This window comes from Electrona antarctica, assembly GCF_951216825.1.
Source record: "Electrona antarctica genome assembly, chromosome: 22".
In the NCBI taxonomy this organism is placed as follows: Eukaryota; Metazoa; Chordata; class Actinopteri; order Myctophiformes; family Myctophidae; genus Electrona; species Electrona antarctica.
Window position 1 is genome coordinate 34,876,398 of NC_136805.1, and position 12,372 is coordinate 34,888,769.

At 43.5% G+C, this 12,372-nt stretch overlaps 1 protein-coding gene across 2 annotated transcripts in view; it reads right to left on the bottom strand.

Moving 5' to 3' along the window:
* Positions 1-12,372, bottom strand: part of adamts14 (ADAM metallopeptidase with thrombospondin type 1 motif, 14) — a gene marked incomplete at its 5' end in the record, with an annotated part of 102,359 nt that overhangs the window by 14,284 nt on the left and 75,703 nt on the right. For both annotated transcript variants that reach the window (XM_079493075.1, XM_079493074.1), the window contains 5 exons: positions 146-309; positions 1,914-1,994; positions 4,511-4,634; positions 9,880-10,013; positions 11,554-11,726. In XM_079493075.1, the coding sequence (XP_079349201.1) occupies positions 146-309; positions 1,914-1,994; positions 4,511-4,634; positions 9,880-10,013; positions 11,554-11,726 (676 nt within the window). The remainder of the gene's footprint in view (positions 1-145; positions 310-1,913; positions 1,995-4,510; positions 4,635-9,879; positions 10,014-11,553; positions 11,727-12,372) is intronic.

Genomic DNA, 12,372 nt, shown 5'->3' on the forward strand with positions numbered 1-12,372 from the left:
CTACAATGCTGTCTAATGAAGCCTACATGTTCCATGTTCTCTCACCATCACTACAATGCTGTCTAATGAAGCCTACATGTTCCATGTTCTCTCACCAGCACTACAATGCTGTCTAATGAGGCCTACATGTTCCATGTTCTCTCACCAGCACTACGATGCCCTCGTGAAGGGGCCCAGCGGTCTTCAGGCTCTCCTTCTCTCCACCGATGGAGTACTCCCACTCCAGGCCGTTCTCGATGAAGGTCCTCGACTTGGCGTCTTCGCTCTTCGCATTCAATATGAAACTCCCGGTAACTTGATTCTTAACAGCTGTCGAGCCAAGCACAGAGACACAGTTTTAGTTGTGCATGCTCATAATATCAAATCTCCAAAAGCGTTACTTTTCAGGAATAGAAATGGGGGGGAAAGAACCTGTGTTCCAATGAATCCAATGTAGTTATTATTGGTCGTATTGTTAATACTTGTCAGCGGTTCAATATAAAAACCCACACGGACACACTTATAAGTTATAACCAAGAAAGAAATGAGAAAATATAGCAAAAATTATGTTGTAACAAAGTAAGCCATTTAAAATAACAATAAGAAAACACATAAAAAGTTGAAATGTGGAGATATTATATATTCATTCTATTCAGATTCCCTATAGACACTTCTTTTTGGTAGCAAAGCAGTAGAATAATCAGTGAATAAAACCTTCAGGAAAAGAAGAGGGAAGCGCGAAGAGTTAGAAGGGAACATCTGGGTTTCTGCCCAACAGTAAGGATATGTTTTATTTATATTTTATTGTATTAAATCTTTCCACCATGTATGCACAGTATGGTAGAATACTTTATCAAGGGCACACAAAGCACTGAATGAGCCTCGATGTGAATTAAATAAACAGTCAGTCAGTGCAGGAACTCTTTAAACAACCGCCGGGATTCCTCTGCTAACTGGGAAAGTGTCCATGTGCATTTGGAGATGTTTGTTTGGCATTGCAGTCGAGCCAACGGTAATAGTCTGTCTGTGAGTCCTGCTGTCTGCTCATCTCCCTATGAACTAATGGAGTCCATGGAGAGGAGAGGCGAGGAGAGGAGAGGAGAGGAGAGAGGAGGGGAGAGGAGAGGGGAGGGGAGAGGAGAGGAGAGGAGAGGAGGGGAGGGGAGAGGAGAGGAGAGGAGAGGAGAGGAGAGGAGAGGAGAGGAGAGGAGAGGAGAGGAGAGGAGAGGAGAGGAGAGGAGAGGAGAGGAGAGGAGTGTGTTTGGCTGAACGCCACTAGTGATCATAACTCTCCCCAGGCAATTTCACAGATAACTATTGTTTGCGGAGAGTCTCTCTCTCTCTCTCTGACCGTTTCAGAGCTGCAGTCTTGTTTCAATACATCATATTGAAACGTATTGAACATATACAGACGACATGACACACATCAAGGTCAGCTAAAGGCTTTTAGAGGTATAGAGACAGTGGGAACGCCAAACACCAAGTCTTCACTCAGAGAGAGAGCGAGAGAGAGAGTTCAACCACTTCCTCCCTGTGTGGTTATACTGACAGTGAGGCCTTTCTTTTATACACACGCACACACAAGAAACTCGAAGCAGTTCAAACATGTCAGGCTGCCTCTAAGCTCTCATTCATTCTCACCAATCATAAAGCTATAATGCGGTGTATAGCGGCGCTGCCACGGTTGCCCAGGCAGGGTCTTATAGTTATAACCCATTTAGGCCTGACGTCGAAATAAGAAAAACGTTTGCTCTGAAAGAATATATATTCAAAGATTTGTGCCGCGTTTTTACGATTTTTCAAAAATAGCAGACCTACAAGCTCGTAGCGCGCCACTCGGTGGCGCGCTACGAGCTTTGGTTAAAACACCAAAAGGGGTTCCCGCCCAGAATGGGATAAATAACAAGATGGAGGTACAGTACACACACACTTACCAATGATGTGAGGAGAGGTGTCGTTCTCCTCGATGACAATGTGACGGGCACCCACGGGGATGTCGAACATCTTCAGCATACCTGTTGCAACAGACAGACAAAAAAAAAGAGGGCAGCTATAGTTCAGCGTTTCCCAAACAGTGGGTTTTTTTCCTATATTTTTTATACCACAATTTAACTCATTTTTTTACCCAGTGTCAATTATCTAATGTAATCCTGGGCTCTACCACTCCCTCCTGCCAACATGAGGAGAGCAACGGACTGACCTCATGCTTCCTTCAATGCATGAGGAGTCCAAGCCGCTTCTTTTCACCTGACAGGGGGGGAGTTTCCCCGTTTGGACGTACTGTAGCGCGTGGAAGGAACATTCCAACCAGTTCCTTTCCCCTCCATCAGGCGCCCCGGGCCGGCCGGCCAGGGTGAGGTAGTTTAGAGACCAGGATTACTGCATGTTTTTGGTGAGGGTACCTACCCTAGGGCAGGGGTTCTCAACGTTTTTGGCCGGGGACCCCCGGAAATGCTTTGGCAATGTCTCGGGACCCCCGCCCCGCCCCGCCCCCTCCCGACCCCCAATATAAATTGACTGCTACAATAACCTTACCCATTTTGGGCGGGAACCCCTTTGTGTTTTAAGCATTATGTTATAATTTAGCTATTGAAAAATAGCAGATCTACAAGCTCATAGCGCGCCACCGAGTGGCGCGCTACGAGCTTGTAGGTCTGCTATTTTTGAAAAATCGTGAAAATAAAATTTAAAAAAATAATTTTTTTTTTTTTTTTTTAATAATTTGGGGACCCCCTAAAATAATTTGGCGACCCCCCGAGGGGTCGCGACCCACGGGTTGAGAATCCCTGCCCTAGGGGACACGGGGGGGGGGGAACCCCACCTAGGGTACGTGCATGCATGCACTGATGGCGCGGAGGAGAGAACACGCCCCCAGCGAGAATGAAACTCAGGACCTTCTAGCTGTGAGGCGACAGCGCTACCGACTGTGCCACCGTGCCCCCTATCGGGACCTATTTGTGGCTGCGGCATGCCGTTTTCTTGAGGGGCACATGGCCAAACTGAGGGGCAACGATGGCCATGGCCTTCGTGGTCTCCCTGGAATTCCTGCCCTGGCTGGAACTCAGGTCAGATTATCAAATAATGACTTAGGGTTTAACCCATTAAAACGAGGGAAAGGATCCGTGTCATTTTAGCTTTTAACCACTTTAACCATTATTTTATACTTTGGCTATTCAAAAATAGCAGATCTACAAGCTCACAGCACAGGGGTATTCAACTACATTAAACTGGAGGCCACAATTGTTAAGATTACTTAAAGTTGGGAGCCACAAGACAACAACAACAACAACAAAAAGTAACAATTTACCGTTTTACCAAAAGTCAGATACATTTTCAGTGGCACATCAACATCAAGTTCGTCCATGACTTCCATCTCTATTTGTAGCTACCCATTTCTTAGTTTTGAGCGAATGTTTTTCAATCACACTGAAGAAATAATTCTCCAGCTCATCCATCAGCTTTTACACCATTGTGTTTCATCGAATAATATAGTCAATAGTGTCTGAGGGCTGAATGTCACTCTCAACTAGCCTCGGAAACCCAGACGTCTATAATATTGTTTGTGTTGTCATGAGTTGTCACGACTCGAGTTGGCTTTGTCCGCGGCGTAATCGTCTTTAAATAAATACTTTAAGAAATGTCTATGAGAATAATGCATTGGGTTTCATTTCCTGGTCCAGGGTAGGAGGCGGGACTGCGACGCTCTATTCGGCATAGAGTAGCACAAACATCACTCACTCTCTGCTGATTTCTGATCGTCTGCACCTTTGTTAAATTGACACACACATGCACACATATACACACACACTCTCCTCTCTCTCGCTCTAATTAATAGTCTCATGTCTCATAGTTTCTGCCGGCGGATCCTGCCGGGAGCTGCCTATGCCATAAAAAGCATAGGTGAGTTCCAGGCTACTCTCAACTAAAGGTTCATATGAAGATATACAAAAAATAAAGAATCATTCATTCAAACAAAAAAACTCTTCACCATGTCAGCCGGCTCTTTTCACAAAGTCAATACTGGCGGCGGTGGCTCAGGGGTAGAGTGGCCGGATGGTAACCGCAAGGTTGCCAGTTCAAACCCGGGCTCCCCCAGAGTTAGTGTTGAAGTGTCCTTGAGCAAGACACTGAACCCCTAATTGCTCCTGATGTGCTGGTTGGTGCCTTGCATGGTTTCCGCCACCATCGTGAAGATGTGAATGGGTGAATGTAATAATGCATGATCTATGTAAAGTGCCTTGGATAAAGGCGCTAGATATAAATGCACATACCTAATTTTCTTAAACTCAAAATCAAAGCATGGGCAGAATAAAGGTCTGGTGCAGACAGAGATGATCCTCTCAAACATAAACATGTGTAAATGCAGTATGAAGCAGTATGAAGTCACCATGATGGTCTCATACAAAATAGCACATAACAATGGACATAAAATGTGTACTATAAGCACAATGGACAGCATTATGTCTTGATGGGAGCACCTTAACATGGCCATATTTTGCATTAAAAAAAAAAAACTATTTTTAAAACGTACCTGTCTTTTTGGGCGTCTTGGTGAGTGTCAGCTTAACGGTGCGACAGTGTGAGTTGTCCCCCCCACACACTCCACACTTGTCTTCCTGTTTGTAGGAGCCCACCTCCTTGTCACAGCCCACGTGCTGCAACAGGACAAGAGCAAAGCAGAGCAGGGGTCATCGCTAGGGATGTCCCGATCCGATCACGTGATCGGAAATCGGGGGCGATCACGTCATTTTCAAATGATCGGAATCGGATGGGGAGCACAAAAAAAAACGTGATCGGGACATCCCTAGTATCAATATTATATCCATATCATGAAATTAGACTGGATATTGTCTGTGATTTTTATTATTGTACTATTGATGATGATATGACATACTGTAAGTGTAAGTGTTCTATACAAATATAAATATCGGATCGGGAAAAATCGGTATCGGCAGAAACTCAAAATCAAATGATTGGAATCAGATCGGGACATCCCTTATAGTCATCGCCATGCTAGTGTTGCGTGGCCAGACTGTTGCCTCTCGCACATTTTCAAATGCTTCCCTTATACAGTCTGGAGAACGTAAGCTCTGATCATGAGCAAGCGATATAAAGCGGAAGTGAAGCCTCCTAGCTCCTTCCGTTTCATCTTTACAGTCGCGCAAATGTATCCTAATATAAATCGAAATCATCTGAGCATATAGCCTACTGCTTAGCAGATATGGAAATATATATTTTTAAAATATATTATATTAATATATATATATTTTAAAATATATTTCCGTGAACCGAAATAGCAGCTTCCTTGCGGATTTTGGGAGGTGTAGTTCCAGACTTTATATGGCATCAGGAGATTGTGGAATAGTTGTGTGGTTACGTGAGACTATCGCCATGCTGGCTTGTGGTGGACAATTTTTGTTAAAAAAATGTTTTTGCCAAGGACATACAAAATGGGTGGAGGGGGGGGGGGTTCTTTGCAAATAATACATTTGAGAAGCACCAGCTCAGTGGCCTTGTGGTTAGAGTGTCTACCTTGCAGGGACTGCAGGTTGGGGTTTGATCCATGGCCGTGTCATACCAAAGACTATAAAAATGTGAAAGCAATTTACCCGATCTAGAGAAACAGATATTTTATACCATTTAAATGGTAAACAAAAGTAAATCTGATATAGTATAATATCACTTTGCATCAATGTGACAGGCCTAAACATTCTCCCCTTCCTCCACACACACACAGGAACACTTTTGACGTGGATTTTGATGTATTAATAATTTTAGAAATATTAGAATTTTCCCCTTACGCACAAGATCGGTATCAGCACCTGTATCGACCGATCATGTGAGAAAAAAATCGGTGATCGGGATCAGTCCCAAAAAACCTGATCGGTGCACCCCTAGCCAGTGCCTCCCTGCTATAGGCACTCAGCATCAAGGCTTGGATTGGGGTAAGTCCCTTCGACATATACTAGCGTCATGTCCAGGGGATGTACAGTACTTGTGCATCAAGCTGCCTCACACACTAAGGAAACAGGAGATAGGCTCCTGGCTGCCCCTTTGGGCCTCATGGCTCGGCATACTTACTACAATGAGCCAAGGTCATCTGACTTTTATATTGACTGAGATTAGTCTGTGGAAATGACGCCATGGACGAAATTGGACACACATCTGGTCCGGAGCCAGCCAGCCAGCAGGCTGCTGACAGCCAGCCAGCCAGCCAGCAGGCTGCTGACAGCTCTGCTCTGACACCATGATGCAACACCGCCAGACATAACAACAAGATAGTCATAACAGCCAAGAGGCCCTGCTCTCCATGGAGTGGTCTCAATTTTATGCTCAAGGTGAAAATCTAACTCAAAGAGTGAAATAAACCCACAACACCAATCTTCTTTTGCTGCTGCCTAGCCGGAAAAAAAGTAAAACGGCAGAATCGTGAGACACAAAGAAAGAGGCTCGAGTCGTGACTGACTTTTAACACATTAAAATAAGACCTGAGGCCCGATTGTCCAAAATGCATTCTAAATCAGTGATGCTCAACATGTGGGTCGATCACCCAATGCCTCGCATTGTGAGCTATTTGCTATTATATCTGCTATTTTCACAATATTTATCTGTGGAACAATACAATTCCAAGTGCTTGTCATTTAAACCACTGACTCTAAATCAGTAGTTCTCACACTTTCAACACGTTTTGGAAATGTTGAAAAATAGTATATCTGCTATTTTTAATAGCCAATGTTGAAAATCTAAAATGACACATACCTGTATAAATGATCTTATGGATAAATGGTGAGCTGGACCCCTGGACCTTTTCTATTAGGATAGTTATAAAGAGTAGCGAACAAAGATTTTTAGATCTGATATATGTATTGCGTCTTTTGTTTTGGTTTGTCTTGTCATTTTAAGCGGTTGTATCGTCTGATTTTGTGTTTGTCATATGGTTTTGTTCGCTAATATCGCTAATACATACAGTATTAGTATTTGAGAACCACGGTTTTAAACAACATTAGCAAACAAGCTTAAATAAACAACTAAAGATTTTACAAACAAGCCGACTTTAACCTTTGCTTTTATGCAAATTATCCATTAGGGATGTTGCACGTTTGACCACTTCAAATGCTCGAATAAATCTTAATATAATGCGCAAAATTAGCTCATCTGCAAGATTGAAAGCATTGAGAGCATGTGTAGATCGGCTATTTTCAGTTGCTTCCATAGAAGACATGCTGACTTCTGGATGGAATCCAAATGATCCGATGTGCTTTCAACACACGCAGCACATGCCAGGAGAATGTTCCTTGCAGAAGCGCTCACGCACATTATTGTAGGCATCTGTCCAGGTAGATGCATACATTAGCTACTCATTAGATACGCTATTCAATTTAAGTGTGATTTCCTGGCAGGTCTTTAATCAAGATACATTTGACAGGTTACATCATAAGTACAGTACAGTGCAGGGCGCAGGTGGTACGTTATGTAACCACACAGACTGTCAGATAGAAACCTCCAAGTCCTAAACTGCTACTTGGACAGAAAAGGACAGACTTTTGGCTCCGTACCAGATGAGTGTCCAGTGCTGGCATAATGGAAGGGCCAGTGGTGGAAAAGGTACTCACATGTTTTGCTTAAGTACAAGTATTAATACTGCAATATAGAAATACTCTGTTACAAGTAAAAGTCCGGAATTCAAAATGTACTTGAGTGAAAGTACAAAGGTATTGGCATCGAAATGTACTTTAAATACCAAAAGTAAAAGTAGTCCTTATGCAGAATGTCCATTTCAAGTTACTCTATAAGCCATATCTCCAAAACTGGTGGGTCAATTTGAAGCTATGATTACCTGCTTTCATATGACATGAAAAAACGAAAATTAAAAAAAAAATAGCAGATCTACAAGATCTGCTATTTTCAAATGACCGAAATGTATATACAGTAGGGCTGAAGTGATTACAGTATGTTTTGAAATAATATTCCAAATCTACAGATTAACCAGTAACTACAGTTTTCAAAAACCCTGAAACGGATCGAAATCACCGGGCACCACAAAGGGTTAATAATCCGCCCCCGTGTGTGTGAGTGTGAGTGTGTGTGTGTGTGTGTGTGTGTGTGTGTGTCTGTGTGTGTGTGTGTGTGTGTGTGTGTGTGTGTGTGTGTGTGTGTGTGTGTGTGTGTGTGTGTCATTATACACAGACAAATCTCAGTCAATATAAAAGTCAGATGGTGATCAGCTGAACAGTATAGACCCATATCGTCGCTGACAGGTGGAAAGATCATTATCTAAAAAATAAAAGCCTGTGTTCCGAATATGGACCCAACGTAGTTATTATGAGGTCACAGGCCTCTTGTTAATACTTTGCATTGGTCCAACATTTTCACATTTTAACTTTCATATCCTCCTAGACGACGATTTATATGCATTTGATGTGTTTACTTCTTGCTTACGGTAGTAAATCGCTCTGGATTAAGAGCGTCTGCTAAACGCCTAAACAAGTTGTAAATCATTCCAAAGAAGCGTTCCAAAAAACATTGCCAATTATCTGCACGCTTGCGTTGCGTGCTTGTACAGTGTGGATTGGCTATTTTCACTACTTTAGCACCACACTGTACAACACCACAATATAAATAGGGCCATAAATCAATGTGGAAACATGTCCTGCCGACAGCTGATCATGGGCTGCACGTGCCTCTGTGTGTACGTGCGTGTGTAGTGTGTACGTGCGTGTGTACGTGCGTATTGTGTACGTGCGTGCGTGCGTGTGCAGTGCGTGTGCAGCTCATATCAATCTGCATTGTTCTATTTCTGCCATAATTATCCAGCATTCCAAGCAGCCATGTGAACAAACACACACTATGTAATTTACAGCCAAACAGTACACTCAAGATTGTTTTCTTGAGGCGAGTAATAGACAATGCACTCACAGAATATTAATTCATTTTTAATCAGGACTTCCGACCGTTTTTTTTTTTCTGTGGTGCACTGGACCCACCTGGCATAAATTAATGGAGCTACTTCCATTACCATACTGTACGTATGCAATTGGCTGTTTAATTGTTTTGTTGTTACTTTTGGGTGAATTTATAAATGTCTTTAGGGTAATGGTATTAATAGGTAGCAGTGTACTAACAATGATATGCAATGGGGAGTCGGTCAAACCCCAATAAAGACCCCTCAACTTCATGTCGGGTTCTAATCACCCTGTTGGGGGATTAGCGTCTGCTAAACGCCTAAACAAATTGTAAATCATTCCAAAGAAGCGTTCCAAAAACATTGCCAATTATCTGCACGCTTGCGTTGCGCGCTTGTACAGTGAGGATTGGCTATTTTCACTACTTTAGCACCACACTGTACAACACCACAATATAAATAGGGCATAATAAATCAATGTGGAAACATGTCCTGCCGACAGTTGATCATGGGCTGCACGTGCCTCCCTGCGTACGCGCGTGTGTAGTGTGTACGTGCGTGTGTAGTGTGTACGTGCGTGTGTAGTGTGTACGTACGTGCGTGTGTAGTGTGTACATGCGTGTGTAGTGTGTACAGTTGGGTGCCACCGATATTGTCCCTTATCATTTGACCCATTTAGGCCTGACCTCAAAATTTAAAAAAATCCTTCTAAATCCTCCAGTTTTCTGAAATAAATATTTTCACGGTTTTTCAAAAATAGCAGACCTACAAGCTCATAGCGCGCCACTCGGTGGCGCGCTATGAGCTTGTAGATCTGCTATTTTTCAATAGCTAAATTATAACATAATGTTTAAAACACCAAAAGGGGTTTTGCGCAGATCACGCAAACCTCAGCAAAAAGAAAAGGACAATATCGATGGCCTCCAACTGTACGTGCGTGTGTAGTGTGTACGTGTGTGCGTGCGTGCGTGTGCAGTACTACTACAGTACAGACATACCAGACATTCCCCGCGGGCGCACACACTGAACGGGTCGGTGTAGCTGCAGCGTGTCCCATCATGCATCACTTGGTTCATGAAGACCACCTCTCCCGTCTCTTTGGAACGGCAGCTAAGCTCACACTTATGGGCCTCTGAAAAGAACAACAACAACGCAATGAATAATAATTATGCAAATGACATCATTATGAATATGGATGTTCTATACATAGGCCTGATATACGTATGAATATGCATGAAACGCGGCCCGACGGTTCCCCTTGCAGATGTCATCTTGTCCGTATACGGCCTCGCACGAAACCGTCGGGGAAAATGTACTTCGTTAATTTCCACCACTGCTCTCGGGTGCCCGAGGGTAGGAGATAGTAGGCTGCCCCTCTATTCAAGAAGGAGCCGTATTCAATGTTGTTTCAAGACACTCTACATGTAGAGCAGAGAACAGATGGGGATGATCCCCACCCTGAGCAGGCAATTTTGTGACAGTGGTAACAAAAAACTCCCCCTTAACTGGAAGAAACGTGAAGCAGAACCCGGCCCTAGGGTGGGCGGCCATCTACAAACAGAGAGAGATGGAGAGACAGAGAGGGAGATACAGGCAAATACAAGTAGTAGCAATAGCAATAATAATTAATTTAATTGTTTTTTTTAATGTAGTAAAAGAAAATGGGATTTTTACTTGAGGTGTGACCCGTAAAAAGTGGTCTGTAACCCAGAAATGGGTCCCGACTCCCGACCCATGCAGTCCCGACCAGGGAAACGAATGTGCCTAGTTACTGTCAGGGTGCTCATAGGGCAGCCAGGTGTGTTTGATGTTAATCTAATGTTCTTAGTTACCGTCAGGGTGCTCGTAGGGCAGCCAGGTGTGTTTGATGTTAATCTAATGTTCTTAGTTACCGTCAGGGTGCTCGTAGGGCAGCCAGGTGTGTTTGATGTTAATCTAATGTTCTTAGTTACCGTCAGGGTGCTCGTAGGGCAGCCAGGTGTGTTTGATGTTAATCTAATGTTCTTAGTTACCGTCAGGGTGCTCGTAGGGCAGCCAGGTGTGTTTGATGTTAATCTAATGTTCTTAGTTACCGTCAGGATGCTCGTAGGGCAGTCAGGTGTGTTTGATGTTAATCTAATGTTCTTAGTTACCGTCAGGGTGCTCGTAGGGCAGCCAGGTGTGTGTGATGTTAATCTAATGTTCTTAGTTACCGTCAGGGTGCTCGTAGGGCAGCCAGGTGTGTGTGATGTTAATCTAATGTTCTTAGTTACCGTCAGGGTGCTCGTAGGGCAGCCAGGTGTGTTTGATGTTAATCTAATGTTCTTAGTTACCGTCAGGGTGCTCGTAGGGCAGCCAGGTGTGCTTGATGTTAATCTAATGTTCTTAGTTACCGTCAGGGTGCTCGTAGGGCAGCCAGGTGTGTTTGATGTTAATCTAATGTTCTTAGTTACCGTCAGGGTGCTCGTAGGGCAGCCAGGTGTGTTTGATGTTAATCTAATGTTCTTAGTTACCGTCAGGGTGCTCGTAGGGCAGCCAGGTGTGTGTGATGTTAATCTAATGTTCTTAGTTACCGTCAGGGTGCTCGTAGGGCAGCCAGGTGTGTTTGATGTTAATCTAATGTTCTTAGTTACCGTCAGGGTGCTCATAGGGCAGCCAGGTGTGTTTGATGTTAATCTAATGTTCTTAGTTACCGTCAGGGTGCTCGTAGGGCAGCCAGGTGTGCTTGATGTTCTTGTGGTACTTGTTGCTGCGCTGGACACACTGCTGGGCCCGGAAGTCCTCATAAGGCCCGGCACACTCCTCCGTGTTGCACATCTGGTAGTCGAACGTGGAGCCGGGGCAGTCGCGACCGCCGTACGCCGGCCTGCAGGCCGCAGGAACAAACACACACACAAACAAACAAAACCCTAAAAAACCCAAATAAAACCAGACGATATGGAATAAAGCTGTCACATCCTCTTTGATAAATTGGTTTAAGCCAGTGGATTTCAACCTTTTTCATGTCAAGGACCATTATTTATTCAGCATTTGAGCCACGGAGTATTTTGTTGCCGTTGGATACGATTTTGTCCACAATTCCATGCTGTATGGATGTGGTACCATAGGAGAGATAACAGGAAAAAGTTCATAAGCTTCTGTCTCCTCGGGGTGCGAGCAAGGGCTGGATGCAGGCCGGGCTTGTGACAATTAATGTTGGATATCTGCTGTATATTATGGGTCATGTCTCCTGCTGTTCCCTGCCTTGCCTTGTACTGTCTGAAAAATGCTGTATTTTTGAAGTTTGTCAAGCTGTTTTTCTGTTTTTCTTTGGATTTCTTTTATTGTCTCTGTTTTTGTTATGTATTTTTGTTTTCTTGCATTCACATTTATGTTTGATTTCTGTTTCATTGTTCATGTTTCATTTTTTGAAATAAAAACAAAGTTAAAAAAAACAACAAAAACAATTCGTCTACATTCTGTAATTGAATGCAGGCGTAATGCAACAATAATTTAACTCTTGAGAGCGTAAG